The 23,501-nt window shown below is 36.3% G+C and overlaps 2 protein-coding genes and 1 long non-coding RNA gene across 14 annotated transcripts; all 3 read left to right on the top strand.

The window, feature by feature from the left end:
• The first annotated feature begins 1,035 nt into the window (after positions 1-1,035).
• On the top strand, positions 1,036-3,122 carry LOC147273637 (uncharacterized). Its single transcript, XM_086227866.1, has 3 exons — positions 1,036-1,836; positions 1,917-2,368; positions 2,446-3,122. The coding sequence occupies exons 1-3, from the start codon at positions 1,275-1,277 to the stop codon at positions 2,965-2,967; spliced, it is 1,536 nt and encodes a 511-aa protein (XP_086083992.1). The 5' UTR covers positions 1,036-1,274; the 3' UTR covers positions 2,968-3,122.
• Positions 3,123-4,008: 886 nt separating this feature from the next.
• On the top strand, positions 4,009-4,990 carry LOC147273636 (uncharacterized). The gene is made up of 2 exons (XM_086228246.1): positions 4,009-4,467; positions 4,553-4,990. Exons 1-2 carry the CDS (start codon positions 4,117-4,119, stop codon positions 4,988-4,990), a joined length of 789 nt encoding a protein of 262 aa, XP_086084372.1. The 5' UTR covers positions 4,009-4,116.
• A 7,453-nt stretch (positions 4,991-12,443) lies between these two features.
• Positions 12,444-17,937, top strand: LOC147273635 (uncharacterized). 12 transcript variants are annotated; one of them, XR_015119629.1, is made up of 9 exons: positions 12,444-12,861; positions 13,356-13,455; positions 14,097-14,144; positions 14,561-14,619; positions 14,839-14,942; positions 15,739-15,802; positions 15,909-15,988; positions 16,163-16,230; positions 17,583-17,937. It is a non-coding gene; the product is annotated as an uncharacterized LOC147273635 (long non-coding RNA). The 12 variants fall into 12 exon arrangements; XR_015119638.1 differs by lacking the exon at positions 15,909-15,988 and having other exon boundaries at positions 14,846-14,942; XR_015119633.1 differs by having other exon boundaries at positions 14,846-15,802.
• The last annotated feature ends 5,564 nt before the right edge of the window (positions 17,938-23,501 follow it).

The following is a 23,501-nucleotide window of genomic DNA, read 5'->3' as shown; positions in this document are numbered from 1 at the left end:
TTAAAGGAAGTCTCATTAGGTGAGTGGCATTCCAGCCCCACCCAAGACTTTCTCGACGTGACACTCTAACTTTCTTTTTCCCTTTCTTTAACTATTTATGTTCTCGGTCTCCTCCTTCTTCTCTTTTAGATTTATCTAATTTTTCACAGGAATGATCCTTATATAGAGTCTTAGAACATAAATATGTTTTGATTATCAAACTATACTGCAAAATGGTCCAACAAGTAATACCTCATTATACATAAAATGAGGTATACATCACCCGAATACTCTCTCAGTTAAGATTTATATATCCAAATATAAATATATTTATATCCTTATATAGCCTCAAACATATTCAAGGCGGCTTGACATACATGCCTACATGTTGAAAGTTTTGTCGGCATGCCTGCATATATTGGCATGTATAAATAATGGGATGCTGGCTCCTCACAACCACATAGGCATTGGTTGGCTTCCGACCAACCAGGAGCTTATACCTAAACCTGACTCAATTGAAACTTCCGTGACATTTCACTTGGATAAACTCTTTTTTTTTTTTTTTTTTTAATTCTTACATTACATGGTGTTTATCAAAATCTTACATTACTATCCAATTCAGCAAACCTACATCAAACACCTTCTATGTAATGATAAGTAACACCCATTGAGTGTTAGTGCGTCTGAAAAGCCTAGCTCTCTAGAAAATATTAATTTTCATAAACCATGAAAATGCATTGCATTAATGTAGATGCATACATTACCAAAACATTCTACCCATAATATGATAACATGTATGGTGCTTGACTGCTTGTTTTAGCTTCGAAGCATGTTCTAGTTGCATTATAGTGAAAACCCATATCTTATATCTGATTGTTGGGATTACTCCTGTTATTTGAACTTTTCTTCTTCTTCTTTTTTTTTTTATTAAAAAGTTGTCACATATTGTTCACCAAAAACAAAAAAGTTGTCAAATATTACTAATTATAAAATATGTCTCAAAAAGAAAACTCCGCTATACCCACATTTCCCTTTTATTTTGAGTCTATTGACTTTGAAATTTCAGAAAAAGAAGTCTTAACACTCTCCCCTGGTCCTCTGGCTTTCTTCTGTTCATACCAGACCAGACCGGCAGTGTCGTTGTTTAGCCGCTCCCGCTGCTCCGACCGCCTCCATGTGGGTCTGTCAAGCAACAACGAGGTCGTAGTGCGGTTCTGGCCCTGCTCTGGTGGTGGAGACCACGCTGTTGACTTGGTAATTAAGTCTTCCATATACCTTGTTTTAGATTCAGTTTCATGGCTAAAGGTTCAAAAGCGAAAAACGATGAAGTTTCTAGGGGAAGGCCTATTCTTTGGAAACCTTCCAAAGAAGATATTGCTCATGCCCGGGAATTGGGCAAAGTTCCTAATGATGTTGTTATTAGCCCCTTGCCTAACGGGTCCGATATTTATTCGGGTAGGGGATTGCCGGAGAATTCCATAGTCCTATCCCCTAGTCATTTGCAGCGTATTAGGTTCCCACTTCACCCCCTATTTCATTTGGCCTTGAACTCATTGGGCTTAGCTTCTATGCAACTAAATCCCAATGCATATCACATGCTTTCGGCTCTTCTTGGTTTTGGTTTCAAGCGTGGTGTCTCTGTTGGTTTTAAGGATTTTTTCCACTTTCATAGTTGTGCGAAAGTGAGACATGAGCATAAATATTTTCATTTTGCTACTCCCCCCGGTTGTGTCTTTTTTCGAAATAAGCCTGCTTTCTGTAAGGATTGGAAGAAGCGCCCTCTTCTTATTACGGGAAATTGGGCAGCTCCTGAAGTCTCCCATATCAGGATTCCTTCAGCATTTTCCGTTACACCGGGTATACCCAAATTTCATTAATTGCACTCATCATATTATTATTGATGTGATTTTATCAATATTGACTCTTTGGTTTTGTAGCTCTCGACAATAATCGCGAACTAATTGAACTTGCTGAAGAGCGCATCAATTGGTTAAAGGAGAATTTAGCCGGGTTGCGTTTGAATATTGCCGACTTTTCTGACGACGAGACTCTCCTTCAGATTTCTTGCGATCGTCAGAGCCCTATTTATTGGTTATATACTCCGGACACTGTTAATCCGAACAAGTGTTGTTTGAGAGATAAGAGTCTTGTTGACCATATTGTTGCTTCGGATACCCAACTTCAATTTTCAACGGATTCTGAGGAGTCTTCCTCATCCTCTGAAATGTCTCCTTCTGAGGAGGAGGCTATGGTGGTTGAAGGTGAACCTACTCTCCGCCATGCCCCCAAGCAGAGGAGATTAGATACACATGCTTCGGATCCTCAAAAACGTCAGAAGGTGGATGGACCCACCGACTTGGGTTCAGTCGGATCCAATCAAATTTGCAAGGTTCAGCTTTATTAATTCTTGTTACTTGTTTAATGCTTGATTTGAATTATTGCTTTATTCCCTCTTTTTGTTTTCAGCTGAAGGAGATTTTTGATGCTATGGGTCGATGTTTGGATGAGGCTGTGTGTGAAGAACAAGTCAAATCTACCTCACTAAAGGAGTGTGAGAAAGATTTGGACAGATGGAGGGACAAGACTACTGAATTAGAGGCCAAGCTAATGGAGGCTGAAGAGACTGCAAGAAATCTCAAGGAAGAGCTAACTGCCGAACAGAAGGCCCGACAGTCTGAATATGAGAATAGCTGCCATGTAATCAACATGGAGCGGGTTCGGCACTTTCGTTATGGGTGGGACCAAGCGCTTCTTCCACCTGATGAGCGTGTGGTGCCCGATCCGGACGCGATGGATGAGCACTACGATTTTCAACCAGGTGGATACGAATTCATCAAAGCATCAGATCAAACCTTCGGATCGGCCAATGACAATGAATTCGATCTGAGCCATGATGTAGGCCCCACTCCCAATGATGCTGATCCCAGGTCCATATCCGCTTCTAACCGCAGTGCTGAAGCGATACGATACGAACCGATGAACCGATGATAGGGGATCATCCGATACGAGTCACCCCTTGGCGTGGCTGATCCGGTCCGGTTCATATGCCTGGGGAACTAAACAAGTTTCAGTTGTATTATTCTTTCTTCTTTGTATTGCCGGATTGGTTGGTTTGCTTTTAAATGACCCCACCATCAAATTCATCTATTTTTTCGTCAAAAAGGTCCACACGGCACCGGGTGGGCCCATTTTTTATTTTATGCCAAACGTGGATGCAAAAGTTAGTAACTGAAAATATTGATAACGTTAAAAAAAAAAAAAAACTAAAAATTAAATTTAAAAACAATTAAAGAATTAAAAATCAAAATACATACCCAAATTCCAAACCTCTCCCCCACCCGCGGAACCATCCATCTCCTTCACACCCAAATTCCAAAGCTCTAAAAGATCTACTTTAAAAAAAAAAAAAAAAAAAACTTGAATCAGAGACAGTGTACCAATCGCAATTAATGGTAATGTTCCGGGTTTATAAAGTAGACTTAAAAAGAGGAAAAAATAGTCTAAATCTTTCAGGTTCTATAGAATGAGATTTGTTGTTGTAAATTTTTTTTTTTACTGTGTTTGCATTCCATAAAAAAGAATTACACTAAATTTTCAAAATAAATCTTAGAAATTAATATTTTTTGTTTTGAATCATATATGATACTGGTTAAGTTGGAATTGTAAATTTTAGGGTTTATAAACTAAACTGAGAAGGGGGATAGAGAGTATAAATTTTATTTTGTTTTTGTTTTATATTTTGAATGAAGTAAAGAACTTATAAAAAAAAATCAAATAAAGAAAGTACATTGTAAATTCTTGCATCAAATAAGTAAATTACACTAAAATAGTTTTTTTTTCTTCTTAACTTTGAATTATGAATGGTTGAAGTGTGAACCGTAAAAGTATAATATATATGAAGTCAATGTATTAGGTTTAGGGCTGATAGAATAATAGATAAATTAAAGTGGTGGCTGATTGAAGCCCAGCTGTCCATGGCAGAGGGCAAGTCGGTGGATAAAGTATTAAAGTCTATATAGAGGCGTGTAACTGAGTGTATAAGCAACAAAAAAAACCCCCTAGACATCCGCAACAAATTCAATATCCCAGTATTCTTTTCCAACCTAACAGGGAGAAGAGGGTTCTTCATTCCAAGTGATGGTCACTGAACCTCGTGAATTGCCTTCTCATCGTCCCTACAAGCCCAAGAGACCCGCAAGGCACGACTCGGATGCCAGAAAGCGCCAAAAAGTGAATGACCCTTCTGGTTCAACTTTGTTGGGAGGGCTCGAACCGGTCGAGGAGTGGCTCGAAATCTCTGATCCCGGCCAAGATGCACTTGGTTCTGCCCGGATTCTTGATGACGTTGAGTTAGGTGGAGGTTCGATTGGTAGTTCCGAAGTTCGTTTGGCTACGATTCGAAGCTTGATTGCTCCTGCCGATATTCCTGCTTTACAGCCGAAGACGCACCATGATTTAGCTTTGATGGGATCTCAAGGAGCTTGCCAAGTTTGTCTATGTACCTTCTTTCAATTACTTTCTTTTCCTATTTGATTTAAGAGTACGTGGCTAATTTTCCCATTTTCCTTTTCAGATGATTGAAGCCTTTGCTACCATGAGCTGCCGTCTTGACAGGGCCTTGCGGGTTGAATGGGCCAAGTCTGCGTCCCTTGAGACTAGAGAAAAGCAGCTAAAAGAGTACCAAGAGGCTTTAAGCAAATCGGAGAAGAAAGCCTCTGATTTCGAGCACAAGTTCAATGAATCCGAAGCCGAGCGTGTTTCGCTCACTGATGAGCTGGCCAAGGAACGGGAGTTGCTAAAAGAGTGGGAAGAGGCTCAAAAAGTGTGGGAAGAGGCTCAAGAAGAGTGGGAAGAGGCTCAAGAAGAGTGGGATGAGGTTCAAGAGTGGAAGTGGGTAGAGGATCCAGAAACGTGGGAAGATGCTCGAGAAGAGTGGGAAGAGCTCAAAAGGCGTGGGAAGTGGCTAAAAAAGTGTGGGAAGAGGCTCAAAAAGTGTAGGAAGAGGCTCTAAAAGAGTGGGAAGAGGCTCAAGAAGAGTGGGAAGAGGCTCAAGAAATGTGGAAGTGGGAAGAGGCTCCAGAAATGTGGGGAGTGGTTCTAGAAGAGTGGGAAGAGCTCAAAAAGCGTTGGAATTAAGAGGCTAAAAAAGTGTGGGAAGAGGCTCAAAAAGTGTGGGAAGAGCTATCAATATATAAATATATATAAATAATTCGGTTCGGTTCGATTCTTTGGTCAACTCGATTTTGTCTATCTGTATATTTTTTGTTAGTTCGTTGACCAACTTAAAATGAACTCTATAGTGAATGAGAAAATTTGAAATGTTTTATAGTTTGTGGACCAACATGAAATGAACCCTATAATGAATGAGGATATTTGAAATGTTTTATAGTTCGTGGATCAACTTAAAATGAACGCTATAGTTAATGGAAAAATTTAAAATATTTTATAATTCGTGGACTAACTTGAAATAGACCCTATAGTTGGTGGATGTAAATATACTTGAGTCTAAAAACAATTGGGGACATGAAAAGTTAGGCTTGAAATTTTTGTTTTCGAAGCGGTGTATAATGTCTCATTTTGTGAAGAGATAGGTAAGGTTGTCCAAACGGAAGTTTGAGGACGTTAGTCTACAACCAAAAGGAAAAAGGGGGGGGGGGGGGGGTTAGGCATTGCATTCTCCAAACTATTATAAACTTCCCTATCCGCACTTGTTCAATTTGATGACTTCTTATAAATAAAATATTGTCTCAATCAGCTGATGGGTATTAAATTAATTAGCAACATATATGTGACAAATTACATTGAGCATTGTGTTGTATTTTTGGCTCACAATTGATGAACATGAATTAACAAATATTGTTTAACTTAATAAAATTGAGAGACGTGTAGAAGTCTGAGAATTGAAATTCGTGTTTCTATCTCTTCTCCTATAAACCAATCTCATAAAATGTATTTTGTGTGTCTGTAGGTTTAGATGGATTAACCCTACATATATTTATTGAGACAGAGAGGACCGAATTTTCCATTATATCCCTTTAATGTCTATGTATCGTCTATTATAGTGGATATAGACTAGGAAACTAACTCAAATCCTTTTATTATTTTGACTGTATCAATTATATCCTTATTAGACCGAGATTGTTATATGGACCACAATTCTTGCTTTTCTTGTGCAATCTCAACCATTTTAGTTTTGGGAATTCTTCTGTTTTGAGGTTTTGAGGCTTTATATTTTTAAATTATCTCAAAGTATTTCTGTGTGGTTGAAGGGATTGGAATTGTTTTGATGTCTTAGATCTGTGAAGCCATGCTCATTTCTGTGAGGTTGGGGTAAGGACAGAGAGGGACAGAAGAAAGAGAAAGGGAGAAAGGAGAGAGAAGGAAAGAGTCAGACGGAAGGAGAGAGAGAAAGGGAGGCTAGAGGGATGGACCCCGGCGACAGTGGCGGCTGGGGGTTGGGACTTGGGGTGGCTGGGTTTGTGTGGTTGTCCTTTGTGGCCATTTTAAGTTAGGTTAAAATTCAAACTATGAAGCCAACAGTAAAAGCTCTAAAAGATCTACTTAAAAAAAAAAAAAAAAAAAAAACTTGAATCAGAGACAGTGTACCAATCGCAATGGTAATGTTCCGTGTTCGTATGACTCATCTGGACATAACGACAAGTCACATAAGACTAACATCATGTCGTTTGGGCCTAGGCCCAAAGGATAAGCCCCTCCTAGGCACCGACTTCCTAGGCCCAAAGACTAAGCCCTTCCTGGACTCCTGGGCTCCTAGCCCCTGACCTCTTAAGCTCCAGCCCCCTAGGCTCCGGCCTCCTAGGCCCTAACCTCCTAAGTTTCGGCCTCCCAAGGCTCCGGCCTCCTAGGTTCTGTTCGTATGACTAATCATCTGGACATAACGACAAGTCACATAAGGCTTAACATCATGTCGTTTGGGCCTAGGCCCAAAGGATAAGCCCCTCCTAGGCTCCTGGGCTCCTAGGCACCGACTTCCTTGGCCCAAAGACTAAGCCCTTCTGGACTCCTGGGCTTCTAGCCCCTGACCTCCTAGGTTCCGGCCCAAAAACTAAGAATTAAATTTATAAACAATTAAATAAGTTTGACTTTTAAATAAGTTTTAGAATTAATTATTATAGGGTGCATGTTATGCATCCTATTTAATCTCTAGTGCACTAATGAATTTTATTTAACAACAAGGTAATTATTAATTGTATTGCAGGAGCAAATACTTGCTGGCTTATTTTGAAATATAATCAATTGCCATTTTATTTCTTATTTTTTGTTTTTCTCTTTGCTCTTCTCTCTCTCCCCGCTATGTCTCTTTTCATCATCTTCTTGTTCTTCTTTTTCGCAGATCTGAAACTCTTTTTTTTTTTTTGTCAAAAGATTTGGAACTCAAATCTAGAAAAATATTGAAATTATGAACTGAAATTGTGAACTGAAATAACAAAATGAAAATGCAAACTGAAACTGTGAACTGAAACTGCGACTTTTTGAGTTTGTTAACTGTGTCAGACAACTAAAACTACGACTTTATAAAAGTGTTCTCCATAACTGAAATTTCGAGTGAAAACTGAAACTGCAGTGAAAACTGAAACTGTAGTGAAAACTGAAACTGTAGGTGAAAATTGAAAGTTTTTATGATTAAATTTGTTTGCATAGCACTGAAGCTGTTTTGGGTTGTGGGTGAGTTTATGTTACCTGAAAATTAAATTTGTGGTTCTGGATGAGTTGATGTTACCTGAAAATTAATTTATGGTTGTTATTGGATTGATGTTACTTTAAAATTAAATTTGTCAGATTGAGTGCTTTTGGTAACTTTTTAGGCTGTGAGTAGTTTAAAGTTAATGAACTCTAAGTTTTACAAAAAAAAAAAAAATAAAACTATACAAAAACAATTGGGGACATGAAAAGTTAGGCTTGGAATTTTTGTTTCGAAGCGATGTATAGTGTCTCATTTTGTGAAGAGATAGGTAAGGTGGTCCAAACGGAAGTTTGAGGACATTAGTCTACGACCAAAAGGAAAAAGGGGGTTAGGCATTGCATTCTCCAAACTATTATAAACTTGCCTGTCTGCACTTGTTCAATTTGATGACTTCTCATAAATAAAATATAGTCTCAACGAGCTGATGGGTATCAAATTAACAACATGTGTGACAAATCACATTGAGAATTGTGTTGTGTTTTTAGCTCACAATTGATGATGTTTTAGGTCTATGGAACTTCCATGGGGGTTTAGAATGGAATTTGGAGGTCATTTGGGCATAGAAGAGGGTCAACAAGGCCGAAGGATCGATCTTGATCAAAGGTAGGATCTATCCTATGCGAGTCTAAAGAAAACCACGTTTATGTAGGATCGATCCTATACTTTAGATGATCAATCATACAACAATCCATACTCAAGTCTGGAGTTATAAGATTGATCCTACAGCAGGTAGGATCGATCATACTTTGCTAAATCTCACCCAAGATTAATTTTTGGTAGGAGAGATTAAGACCTAATGGGTAGGAGAAAGAGAGTTTGTGTGATCATTGTAATTTTCTCTTAAAATTAGTGAAATCTCATGTGTGATAAAGCAAGCTGGTATGAAATTTGATCAAGGCCTCTTTTAAAGTGTCCTCGTAATCACAATTTCATAATCTGTTTTTGACAGTTGCACGAGGTTTGCTTTCTAAGGTTGAATTGGTCATGAAGGGAGAATCAGCGGGTGATTTACACTTTGCACCTTAGTTCACAAAATCTCATACCCATCCTCAAAATATCGAAATCTAACATTTTTAACATCCGTCCACTTGATCTCGTCTGGAAGACAAATGTGCAGTGGCATGGCACCTGTGAGACCCACTTAAAGCTGGCCTGGACATATCTAAGCAAATAAGAAAGGGCAATTTCAAACTTTCATAAAGGATACCTTCTAGAGATATAATAAAGCAAACCTTCTAGAAGGTATCCTTTATGAAAGTTTGAAATTGCCCTTTCTTATTTGCTTAGATATGTCCAGGCCAGCTTTAAGTGGGTCTCACAGGTGCCATGCCACTGCACATTTGTCTTCCAGACGAGATCAAGTGGACGGATGTTAAAAATGTTAGATTTCAATATTTTGAGGATGGGTATGAGATTTTGTGAACTAAGGTGCAAAGTGTAAATCACCCACTGATTCTCCCTTCAGGACCAATTCAACCTTAGAAAGCAAACCTCGTGCAACTGTCAAAAACAGATTATGAAATTGTGATTACGAGGACACTTTAAAAGAGGCCTTGATCAAATTTCATACCAGCTTGCTTTATCACACATGACAATGACACACCTAAACAGACTCCCGTAATATTACCCGGGCCTCCTCCGTCGCATTCACTTGAAAGTTGAAACTTCCATGGAATTTCGGTTGCAGAAACTTACCCTCCTCCCTTGAAATTGTCAAAAGCATTTTTTCTTTTCGGTCGAGGTCAAAAGCAAGGTCAAATGCTTCTTCACGAATGTGAACTAAAAAGAGCTACTACGGTACGTTCAAGTTAAAAATTTACTATGTATAATTGTAATATCACGTGAAATATTGACATGATTTTATAAATTCACATAAATTATAATAGATGTGTGCCAATTGTTAAAAAATTTATATATAAACACAATAAAAGGTTGGTATTACATAAACTATATATAATCAAACCAAACAACAATAATAAAGCATAACTAAAGAAACTGTCTGCTATTTTTCGGCCAAAGGGAGACTGGGAGCAAATCTTTGGTTCTTCTTTGGCATTTGAGGGCAAGGGCATGCCATCGCCAAGTCGGTTTTAACTTGGACGAAATTAAATGCCAACATGCGGTCCAAGGGGACAAGGCTCTTAGACCGTCTATCAAGTGCTGGTGCGGCCGAGCTAAGAACCGTCTCTTGGCGTGCGTTATTTTCAAATCTCGGGACAAGGTCTTTAAAAACTTAATTAGAATATGAATCCAAATCACGTATAGCGAGTACATAACTAGAGAAACTGTGTGCTATTTTTCAGCCAAAGGGAGACTAGGAGCAAATCTTTAGTCATATATAATTAATTCTTTGGCGTTTAGGGCAAGGGCGTGCCATCGTCAAGTCAATTTCAGCTTGGACCAAATTGAATGCGAACATACAGTCTAAGTCACTCGAATGGGAACATAACTAAACAAATCCAACGCTTGAATGCGGTGTCCCTCACTTAAGAGTAAATCTCAAGATAACGTTACAATACGTTGCTATGTGGAGAGGTTATTGCAGGCCAAGCACATGCTCAATGATACCTTTGCCAAACATTTATTTAATTGTATTTTTTCGTTTTATTAATTTTTTAATTTACAAGTCCAAGCTAGGCATGATCAATAATATTGTTTTGTGATTAAATCACTATGTGTGATTCAATCCCCCTACGGATCTTGTTATTGATGGGTTTCAATGATTTCTTGCAAAGGAAAAAATAAATGGTGCAAATAATTAAACAAACAAAAGAAACAACGTACACACCAAATTAACGTGGTTGGGCAATTTTCCTACGTCCATGCCACGACGAGCACCAAAAGAGATTTCACTAATTTTAAGAGAAAATTACAATGATCACACAAACTCTCTTTCTCCTACCCATTAGGTCTTAATCTCTCCTACCAAAAATTAATCTTGGGTGAGATTTAGCAAAGTAGGATCGATCGATATCCTACCTGCTGTAGGATCAATCTTATAACTCCAGACTTGAGTATGGCTTGTTGTATGATTGATCATCTAAAGTATAGGATCGATCCTACATAAACGTGGTTTTCTTTAGACTCGCATAGGATAGATCCTACCTTTGATCAGGATCGATCCTTCGGCCTTGTTGACCCTCTTCTATGCCCAAATGACCTCCAAATTCCACTCTAAACCCTCATGGAAGTTCCATAGACCTAAAACATCATCAATTGTGAGCTAAAAACACAACACAATTCTCAATGTGATTTGTCACACATGTTGTTAATTTGATACCCATCAGCTCGTTGAGACTATATTTTATTTATGAGAAGTCATCAAATTGAACAAGTGCAGACAGGCAAGTTTATAATAGTTTGGAGAATGCAATGCCTAACCCCCTTTTTCCTTTTGGTCGTAGACTAATGTCCTCAAACTTCCGTTTGGACAACCTTACCTATCTCTTCACAAAATGAGACACTATACATCGCTTCGAAACAAAAATTTCAAGCCTAACTTTTCATGTCCCCAATTGTTTTTGTATAGTTTTTTTTTTTTTTTTGTAAAACTTAGAGTTCATTAACTTTAAACTACTCACAGCCTAAAAAGTTACCAAAAGCACTCAATCTCACAAATTTAATTTTAAAGTAACATCAATCCAATAACAACCATAAATTAATTTTCAGGTAACATCAACTCACCCAGAACCACAAATTTAATTTTCAGGTAATATAAACTCACCCACAACCCAAAACAGCTTCAGTGCTATGCAAACAAATTTAATCATAAAAACTTTCAATTTTCACCTACAGTTTCAGTTTTCACTACAGTTTCAGTTTTCAATGCAGTTTCAGTTTTCACTCGAAATTTCAGGTCACTCAACATCAAGGGTCCCTTCATCTTTGATTAGTTGCGCTTCATCCAAGTGGGATTTTGATGGAGATGAAGAGAAGTAGACTTGGATTTTTAAAATAATATTTTTTTATTGTATTCAAGGACAAAATGGAAGTTTGGGAAATTTTTTGATGATTTAACAGAAAAATGGATGTTAGGTGGCAAATTAGCACATATTGATAATTTCAGGTGGTAAATTAGCAAGAAAAAAAGTTTGGGTGGTATGAGAGCACACCCTCTATAGTTCAGGTGGTATTTGGGTAAAAAAGCCTTAATTGTTTGATGTTTACATGTTATGTGCTTAAAAGTGATGAATATATTATAAGCAACTTCTTATTTTTATCTCACAAGTTTACCAAGCTTTTCTATGAATGAGCTCACAATTCTGGTATGTACACAATCCTCATTAATAGCAAATTATTCTTAATTCAAGTTCAGGTCCATCATGGGCTCGGACCTCCCTGATTCATAGCGAATTTGAGTTGGAGTCAGGACTCCAAATCTTCGGCTCAGCCTAACTCAAATTCTATATATACTAAACGCGCAGATGAGCGTTACTGTAGTTAGCTTGTAGCTGGAAAATTCTATTTGGCCCTTGGGTTTTTTTTGCTGTGTTGGTGGGGGTTGTAATTTTCGGGGTAAGTTTGGCCTTTTTTTGTCTTTTCACCGCTTTTTAGTTCCTGCCCTTTGCTTTTCCGTTTTTTTACGCCCCGTGCCATTGCTTTCTTTTTATTCTGTTTCCCCTCTCAGTCTTTTTTTTTTTTTGATCTGCGTACCATTCTGTGAATACTTGAGTTGGGTCTGCCCTGTTTGGTCATTCACACCACTGGCCTTTTGCAAAAAAGGGTTCGCGTCTCCCTCTCTCACCTCTCTCACCTCACTCACTCTGACTTTCTCTTCCCTCTCCCGACACTCTGTCTCTCTCTCTCTTCCCTCTCAGTCTCTCTCCATCGCCGTCACTGTCTCCGGCGGCGGATGCGGGTGGTCTTTGGCCCATCTTCTTCGTCTCTTCATCCTCTTCCTCCTCATACCCTTCGTTTTCCCCAGAACCCAGCCAACCCGAGAACCCAGTTCATACCAATTTGGGTTCATCGGCATTGACTCGCCCTTCCCGGTGGTGTCATGAGGCCGGACCACCTGGGCTTCGTTCTCCTCGCCACGGGGAGTCTCTTTGGGCTACTCACTTGGGCCGACGATGCTTCACGACAGCCTCCAAAGGCCAGCGGCTTTCCCGTTATTCTCCTCTTGGCGTGGGTTTTCTGCTGATGTGTTCGATTCAGACTCCAGAGCAGAAATGAAGGTATACTATTTTGCAACTGGTTTGGTTAGCATCAATCTTCCCTCACATGGCTTGGTATGGTTTTCATGGGTTCAGAGTTCTATGCTTTTTTTATGAGGAATTATTGTTGGGATTTTGTTAGTTATTTTGTTCACTCATTGAGATGTGTAGGGTTGAGAAAAATGGGGTTTCGTTGAGGTGTTGTGACCTTCATGTTTTTTCTGGATTTGCGTTGTATTCTGCCATGTTTATTTGGCAAAACCAGTACATGTTGGATGATGCACAGGTTGTTGAAAAACGACTTTATAGAAATCTCATTGCTAGAAAAATTTTACAGGGATTTGCTGCTGAAGTACAAGTTTATGTATTTTTCTGATTCTGTAACCACTATGTTAAAAAGCAGACTTTTGAGTATATAATGTGTGTACAGGTAAATTAAAATGCAGACTTTAAGTATATAATAAACAGTGAGCATGAGCACATTAAAATTCACCAATGTTTCTATGATTTGTCAGATCGACTAGCAACACTTCTAGCCAAGGAACGAACACATTCACAAGCCTACATTGGATGCATGAAGAAAGGACCAGTGATCACTTACCCCAAAATGAAATGGTAAATGGGTTTTCATATTATCGTTGCAGAGCTTTAACCTGTGAGATTGATGGTTTATTTTTCCTGATTAATCTGTCCATGATTTATTATTTTTATGCCATTAACTGATGTTGTGGTTGATTTTATGTTGCTCTATCTTTTTTAATAAATGAGCTCAGTGCCTGATTGATTGAGCTCAATGTAACTATTTTGATCTGGGTTTTTAAATGCAGGCCAGTTCGAGTTTGGTTATTGAGAAAACGAATGATAATAAATAAATAAATGCATATAACATAAATTTTTGAGTTTTTGTTTTAGACTTGGAATCTGGGATAGCTCAAAATTATAATGGGTTGATTTTGCCTCTCAAATTTTTGGAGATATTGATTGTCGAAAAGCTTGGAATACTATTTCTTCGTTATTTACAAGCAGACTGAGAATCAATTCAATTTTCATTACTGAATTTATAGCTTAGTCTTTCACATACAGTGTGGATTTGACTCTATAACTACATTTACATTCTCAATATCTATTTGAGGGTTCAAGTTTCGTATTCATGAAAATCATGTAATCTTTTGTTGTTAGTCAATGACATGGTACTTTGCAGTTTAATTACTGGGAAGGGAAGCAATCATAGTTAATTATTTCCTGTGCTTTTTCAGGTCTTACTACATAGTCCAACTAAAGTTGAAGATCAGGTGAAAAACATTGTAAGTGGTACTTCTGAAATTATGAACTCTGATACCACAGAAGCACTGAAACACAAAAATGAAGTTGTTCCTGCAAAGGCTGTGCAAAATCCCCGTGAGCGAAGACCAGCCTTGGGTTATTCTTTTTTTTTTTTTTCCCTATAAGAAGCACTTTGTTACATCCATATATGGCATGTCTTAATAAGCACTTTGGGGGAAAAGAAATAGACTGGATTTATTATCTTGATTACATTGTATATTAAATATAAATCACAGCCCTATTTCTCACCTTTGCACATGTCTTCTCTCCTAACCATAAAACAATTAAAGCCTTCTAGGTGTGTGAGAAGTTGTTTTTTATGTTTGAGAATTTCACATTTATAGTTTCATGCTTGAAAATGACTTACTCATTTATTATACTGAGTGCATTGTATCAGAGATATGCAAGGCAGTCAAATCTTTTGGTTTTGTTGAAGTTGAAACTCCAGTTCTGCAGGTTTTTCAATATCTTCACAGTTTCATAGTTGCATGGAGTTCTAGCATAGTTGAGTTGATAGACTGTTTGGCCATTTTCTGATTAGAAGTAATTTGTTTATTTATTGCCTGAAATAGTTAATTTCTGCTTATTTTTATGATTTTATTCTGATGCCATATGTGAATTGCACAAGGATTATATATACCTGAAACTTGGTTTTTAATTAATTTGATCAACTAGGGAGCAGCTGGTGGAGTGGAAGCTAGGCCATTTGTTACGTACATTCACTTGGAAGGGAGCTGTATTTGTGAATAGCGACTGAGCTCCACTTAAAGAGAATGTTGGTGAGTGTTTTTTCTTTTTTATAAAATTCATACATTTCTCAAATTAAAATGAGAGAATGTTGGTGAGTGTTACATACATTTCTCATATTTTCCAGGAGAGCAACAGAGAAGTTTACATAAATAGAGGCAGTTTGTAAAATTTAAATAATATATAAAAATTAATACATCTTAAAAAATGTATGTAACATCTTCAATTAAAAAATGTTTGTACAAAATTTACATTTATGATGTACTGTACATTTAAACAGTTGTTCTCTGTATATATGTATTCATCCATCTTTTTCTTGGGCTGGCCCATTTATTCCGATTTTTTGTGTTATGTATAGCAGCCTCTAAATATCATTAATTGATTCGAACCATCCAATATGAAATCACTGCATCTTAGCTTGCCATGATATGTTAGATATTAATTGAATCATTGGATAATTTAGAAATGTTAATGGTCATGTTGTTGGTGATTTGTGATGGTTGTGATGATTTTGATTGTTGATGAGTTGGCTTGAGTTGCCAAAATAGTTTTCATTTTATCTGTCAAAGGCTCACCATTTCTTAAGCTACAGGGACAGAACCGGACAGAAACGGTGAGCTGTCAATTTCTGTTTTTTGTTTCTTTCCCTCTTTTACTTGGTCTTTTGTTGGCAGCCAAACAGAGGCCAAGCCAATTAAATTCCAATTGACTATTTGATCGCAACATTTTATTTTAACTGGGTGTTCATTTTGTGAGCTTTTGATTTTCTTGATGTTTAAGATCTGAATTTCATTTGCTATTGATGTCAATGTTTACATACATATTTAGATTTTCATATTGGTGTTGCCCACAAGCAGCTTTGTCTTCAATGTCTGTAATCCTCAGGCTCAAGGTAAAGTCTCCACTTTTTTCTCTCCTCTGATCTTTCTACAATTTGTGTAGATTAATTGGTACTATCTCTGTTCCTAATTTCTCTTACTCTTTTAAAACCATTTTAGGAAGCTGTTTTGATCAATTAGGGTGACTAAATCTTCTACTATTTGATAAAGATTTGGATTTAACAATCTAACAGAAAATTGTGAGATGCCAATTTATGTTTTTTTGTTTCTTTCTCTCTTTTACTTGGCCTTTTCTTGGCCGCCAAACATAGGCCAAGCCAATTAAATTCCAATTGACTATTTGATCCCATGTATTCTTGGGACTTTATAGCATTAAGGGGTCAGAAAACTAACTTCAGTAGTATGGAATGCAGGCATTTCATTAGAGAAGGATGGGAGGAAAAATTCCACACCCGCGGCACCGCACAGGCACATTTACTAGGTATAGATTGATAAGGAAGAAAATATTATAGCCTACTATGTGTTTAGAATTTTTCTTAAACTACTTTTATTGTGGCTGAGTATGCGATGCTTATTTCGCTTACGTCTTGATCTGAAATAATTTGAGTTATTTTTCCATCACAAAATAATATAATAAACTATATTTTCATCTCTATATATATATATATGTCACCAATTTTATATACTCAATCACAATTATCTTTTTACTTTTCTCACCTGCAACAACACACAGGCATAATAAATTGTTTCTCTTATAAATTGCAACACCTCAAAGACATGCTTTATACTTCTTAAAAAATTGCATATACGACTATAAAAATTATGAACCAAACTTTGAAAACTAATTTCCAACTTCCTCTGTTTATACTTCTCATCCTCTATCTCCAGCTTACTGTCCCTCATTTATTGTGAGATCTTACATTAATGTCATTTTTAGCAATAGGTTAACTTCTCCTGTTGTGCAAAGCTTCTTTTCATTGGTTAACTTCTCATTCTCTCTTTCTCTCTCTCCAAATCTTTATGCCTTGGTTGAAAATTCTCTTCTTCTTTTTTTCTTTTTTTTTTCTTTTTTTTTTTTTCTAAGGCTTCCTTACCTTGCATTATTGTGAGATTTTTAGTTGAACTTCATTTTTATGCATGAATTAACTTCTACTGTTATGTAAAACTACTTTCAATTCGTTAAAGGTGTTCATTCTGATTCAATGGCTTAAATTGCTAGAATCATTTTTGCCAGCCTCTTTCGATCTTGCATCTTATCAATCTCATTCAAATAAAGTTTTTACATTCATATGTGTTTTTATTACACGTTAAAGAATATGTCTGCACTTTTAAATTACATGGACTAAAATTTTACCATTATACACAGTCAAATTTTACATAGACTCAACTATCTGCTTTAGCTCAAACATTGCACAATTTATTTTGTTAATTAAGTGATTTAATGATACTACTTACATTCATTCATTTATGTTTTACTGTTACTTACTCTATCATCAGTTTCCAAGAATCAATTCTTAATGTATTATGCAAAAACAAACTATATACTTTGCTGGACAAATTATTTTTAGGCCAACATTGTTTTCAGAAAAAAGCATGTACTCCACATCATTTTCACAAAATGTGTACGTGGAAACTTTGCATATATTTTTTAATACCACTCAGCCCATTCAATTCCTATTCAAAAATATCATAATGTTAGTTAAAATTAAATTGAATTGATACTACTTTTAACTACCAACTGTTGTTCAGTTCAGAGACTAATCTCAACTGATTAAACAATCTATATGCATTTTACAATTTGACAATTCATATACGCATACTCTAATTTTCCAGTAATACAGAGAAGCATCCACCTGCAGGAGACAACAAAGAGGATGACCAGCCCAGCAACACTGAACAAAAATCTTCTCAAACCCATACATCCACCCCTGCAGATCCATAAAACAACTTTTCAACAGTGAATCTTGCTCTTTTGTTATGTATCCCATACAATTATATAACCAAGTGTTGTAATATTTTTTGTATGTTTGCTTTATTAAGATATCAACAATATCTTAATATGACAACCAGCATAAAAAACATACTATCAACCACCATTTTGTAACTTTAAATGCATCAGCAACATTGATGCTACTGTTTAGAAACATGTTTGTTAAATTTTGTTAATTTAATTGAAGTTAAAACTCCAGTTCTGCAGGTTTGTCAATATCTTCACAGTTCCATACTTGCACGGACTTCTAATTAGAAGTAATTTCTTTATTTATTGCTTGAAATAGTTATTCTGCTTATTTTTATGATTGTATTCTGATGCCATATGTGAATTGCACAAGCATAGCTGTAACTTGGATAGATAGAATATGAATTTTACAAACCTTAACAACATTTCCAAAACTTTCAACTTAAATTTCATAATGCTCAAACAGATTTTATAATTTTTTCAGACCCGCAGCATCGCGCGGGCAAGAACACTAGTTCAACCTATACAACCCATAGGCTCAATGTTTTAATCTGATTTAAAAGGTTACCTATTTCCAAAGTAGTTGACTTCTCCGGATTCGGTACTCAAAACAAAAATGCAATTAACCGGGTCCACAAACCTTATGATCACCTTAATTTGTTTTTAAAATAGCTGAATATGACACTATTAACACCCAATACTCGCACCTAAATATAAATAGTCTAACCGACAAACAAATATAATTGCCAGCTTAATTCCTTTGCTTTTTTGCATTAATACCATTCATATTTCATATTATAGGATATGTGCAATTTTACAACTTTTTTTTTTTTTGAGTTGGGCAATTTTACTACTTAATAAAAACTATTTATCACCCATAATTATTTATGTGTGACATTGTGGCATCTATAGTCACATTTCATCTATTTTCTTGTTAAACCATAATAATATTTTTGTCAATTTATAGTTAGGGCATTTTAAAAATTGAACAATACACATGCTTCTAAATAACAATTTTTCACAAAAAAAAAAAATATATATTTTATACTTAAAATAAAATTAAGAAAAAAAAAATCAAAAATTTTAGAATTAAATAACAAATAGTCAAAATGTTCGTCTATTTATTTGATCACAGTTAGATGGCTAAATGAATTTTTATTTGGTTGATTTTTTGCAATGATAATCTTTGAAGTGATGCCTAACAAATGAACAGTTCGAATTATGAAATTAGTCATATAGTGAGCTCAAAATGGTAGTTAGCTTCGTATTAACTTGCTAACTAGTTAGCTTTAGAACACTCCAATATATATACACAAAGTTGTTCGGGTTCAAACATGCGCATGTTTGCACTTGATACCGAGTGCTCGGTAACTACTACATTCAGCACTCATATAAAAAAATGGTCACCTTAACTTCTTCTAAAATATAAGGAAAGATGAAAAGAAAATGATTTTAAAATAGTTGAGTACTAAAACCTAATACTCACATGAGAATATGGCACGTACCCAATTTTGTTTTAAACAATGTCTTATACTCTTATACATGAAAGTCCACGACTTTGCTTTGCGATGACTTGGGAAAGATGATATATGATGAGAAGGTAAGAACCTTTGCAACCCTTAATCTTAATAAATTAAGATATATGTCTTGGCTCGGCTCATTTCCTTCTACCGGTTGAAGATGTCTCGAATGATCTCTTCTTTTTTACCTGCCGAAGATGTCTTAGCAAGGCGGCTTCAGAATGGAGTTTGGACCCATTGGGATTTGTCATTTGTTCTGGGCTAAGAGTATTTCTGACGGCCCAACTTGCCTTGGTCCAAATCCTCTTTTAAGAGTTTTGGGTCATCTTTAGGGCTTTTCCGGATAAATGCCACGTGGCGGGCTTACAAAGGCTCCAAACACACTCACTATTTACTAACAGTTACAAGCATGCATGTTACTAAGTAGAAGTAGTATTGTCGAAATTACAATATCATTAATTTGTCAATATAGTAATATAGTAAAATAGCAAGCATCTTATATGTTAATTTATTCAATATAGTAATAGAGTAAAATTTAACAATATCATTAATTTAACAATTATAGTAAATTGTTCTATATAGTAATTTAAAGAATTTTCTTCATTATCTTACTATAATGAACAATTTAACATATAAGATGCTTGCTAGCTTAAAAAATTACTAGATTTAATTATCCTAGACTACATAATAGTTATTTTTTTTAACCTATAATACCATAATCATTAAAATGTTACAAATAGGTCACTTTATTAAGAATCAGGTTACTGCATTTGATTCCAAGTTGACTCCAGGCCACTGCCTACTTGCCAGCTGGCAGGTACTAAAAGTTGCAGTTTTACAAATTCCAATACACCCAAGGGACCAAATCACCCAATCTCTAATTTTTAAAAGTGGTACTTTCAATAAATTTAACCCTAGTTTTCAATTTTTCTCAAAGAATAAAAAACCATACATTATTTAAATTGACCCAAGACGACAACAACACAACTTATCTCACGTTGGGTAAGTGTAAATTGATCCATGACCAAAATTTCTTGAGTGTGAGATAAAAAGGTTTGGTGTTGGTTTTCTTTTCGAAATTTGGGGATAATGAGATTTGGGTTCTGAGTTCTTTTTCACTTTGAGGGATTCTATAACTTTTTTTTTTCCTTTAATTTACTTAGTTAAATTAAATAAGTATTTGTTTAGTTGGTGAGTTTAACAAATTGATGGCCTTATTTTCAAATTGGGCTATTTTTACTTTTGAATTGGAACTTTTTTAATGATCTTTGAAGTAAGGCCTAAATAATTGATGGTTTGGATTATGAGATTAGTTATGTGGTGAGCCCAAAAGCATGGTTAGCTTCGTATTAACTTGCTAACTGGTTAGTTTTAGAGTACTCCTCATATATAAGAATGCTTTAAAACTAACTAGTTAGCAAGTTAATACAAAGATAATCACCATGTTAGGCTCACCGCACAATATAATCTCAAAATCTGAACCGTCCATTTTTTAGGCCCTACTTCAAAGATCATCTCTGTAAAAAATCTCCAAAATCAAAATTCATTTAGCCATTTGATTATGATAGCAATTATTTATATGCTTTTATCAAAAACAGTGATCGTCTATTTATTTTATCACAATTAGATGACTAAATGATTTATGATGTAGTTGGATTTTTGCAATGATGATTTTTGAAGTATGGCCTAAAAAATAAACTGTTCGGATTATGAGATTAGTTATGTGGTGGACTCAAAAGCATGATTACCTTTATATTAATATGTTAACCAGTTAGTTTTAAAACACTCATATATATATATATATATATTACTTGGAGGCACATATCAAAATCTTTTAGACTAACATATAAGATATATCATATAAAGGATTATAAAATTTCAGGGCCCTTGAGATTTGGGGGCCTTAGGCGTTGGGCTACCCTCAGGGCCGGCCCTGGGTGATGTATAGTGCAGCATTAACCATTATTTGAGAGTGGCTTGTAATTGTTGAACAATGGCAATACTCCAGACGCATAAAAAAAAAAAAGGGGGGGCGCGCACTAAGCTCCATGTTTAGCGCATTTTTTCTTGTGATTTCATTAAAGTGGACTTGATTGTGACCGATTCTATTTTCCATTTTGGCTTAAAAAAAAAGGCTTAATTGTGTTTTTACCAACCAAAGTTTGGGGTGATTCCCACTTTACCACCCAGAACTTTATTTGTCCCACTTTACCACCCAAAGTTTACATTGATTCTCACGTTACCACTCAGAACTTTATCTGTCCCACTTTACCACCCAAAGTTTACATTGATTCTCACTTTACCACCCAAAGTTTACATTGATTCCTACTTTACCCCCTGAATCTAGAGTGACAGAATAGACGGAAAAAGGTTAACTGGGACACGAAAAATAGTTTTGGGTGGTAAAGTGGGAATCAATGTAAATTTTGGGTGGTAAAGTGGGACAAATAAAGTTATGAGTGGTAAAGTGGGAATCAATGTAAACTTTGGGTGGTAAAGTGAGACAAATAAAGTTATGGGTGGTAAAGTGGAAATCAATGTAAACTTTGGGTGGTAAAGTGGGACAAATAAAGTTCTGGGTGGTAAAGTGGGAATCAATGTAAACTTTGGGTGGTAAAAACACAATTAAGCCTAAAAAAAACCCAATGTTACTCAAGACATCAAACTCCCCCACTTATACTCTACACTACCAATGACCATTTGGTCTAAGTAATGTGGGACCATTGTTGATAAGATAAAAAAGCATAAATTACAATTTTGGTCCACTTACTTCATAAGTAGTTCAATTTTGGTCCATGATCTTTTTTAAATTCGGTTTTAGTCCACTTATTATCTGACTTGTTCGGTTTTTGTACATTCTTTCTATTTTGGATGGATGCCGTTTATTTGAGGGACAAATATGTAATTTTCACATACAAAATTTATAAACTAAAATTAAAACAAAAACAAAAATAAATAAAAAATTAAAAGAAAACCCTTCCCCCAAGCCTCGCCGGACCACCTCCACCCCCACCCAACCTAGCCCTGCCCCGCCTCCTCCCCCAACCTCACCCAGCCAGGCTAGTAGCCGCTGCCACCTAAACCCATCCATGTACCCCTCCCCCCACTCAACCCCGATCGGAGAGAGGTGGTCGGAGAGAGGGAAGAGAAAGAAAGAGGAGGTCAGGGAGAGGGAAGAGAGAGATGAGTTCGGGGATTGGGAGGGGGAAAAGATAAAGGAGTTTGGGGAGGGGCTGGGGTGGGGTGGCCGAAGAGAGGGAAGAGAGAAAGAGATAGAAGAAAGGGAGGCTGAAGATGGGCTAGGTTGGAAGGGGTGTGGGTCGAGGCTTGGTGTGGGTGTATGTGGGTGGGAAGGACTGGGTAGGGGAAGAGGGTGGTGCTGGGGTAGGGTGGGGTGGCCGAAGAGAGGGAATATAGATAGAGAGAGAGAGATAGAGAGAGAGAGAGAGAGAGATAGAGAGAGAGAGAGAGAGAGAGAGAGAGAGAGAGAGAGAAAAAAAAAAAAAAAAAAAAAAAAAGGAGAGAGGCCGGAGAGGGGCTGGGTTGGGAGGGGTGTGGGTCGATGCTGGGTGTGGGTGGGGGGAAGAGGGTGGTGCAGATATACCTTTTTTATTTATTTTATAAAATTTTTAAGAGGAAATTACATATTTGCCCCTTAAATAAACTATATCCATCCAAAATAGATAGAATAGACCAAAACCGAACAAGTTAGATAATAAATAGACCAAACCCGAACTTAAAAAATATTATGGACCAAAATTAAACTAGCTATAAAATAAGTAGACTAAATCTGTAATTTAAAAAAAAAAAAAAAAACTACTAGTTTCTAACTTTCTATAAGAAAAAGGGTCACTAGCTACTAATTTATTTTATTTTTGGTCGTTTTTATTTTTTTAGGGAAAAAATTCATTTTTAGTCCCTATGTTTTACTTTGTAAACAATTTTAGTCCTTGTGTTTTCAAATTGTCAATTTGATCTCTGTGTTTATGTTTGCGAGCAATTTTAGCCCACCACCACTAAAATCATTCCTCTATTCCCTTCCACCACCAACAGCAACACACCACCACCATCTTCACCTTCCCTCCATCTCTCTCTCCCACATCAGCTTTCTTTCTTTCCCTCTCTCTCTTGGACATAATTGGTGAAATCCACTACAAATTCGCCGCTACAATTGGTGGTAGTTGACTAAAATTACTTGCAAATATAAACACAAAAACTAAATTGATAATTTAAAAAACACAAGGACTAAAATTAATTACAAGGTAAAACACATGG

The sequence above is a fragment of the Dryas octopetala genome, chromosome 9 (genome assembly GCF_963921425.1).
Source record: "Dryas octopetala chromosome 9, drDryOcto1.1, whole genome shotgun sequence".
NCBI classification, from domain to species: Eukaryota; Viridiplantae; Streptophyta; class Magnoliopsida; order Rosales; family Rosaceae; genus Dryas; species Dryas octopetala.
This window is presented reverse-complemented; position numbering and strand designations above follow the sequence as displayed.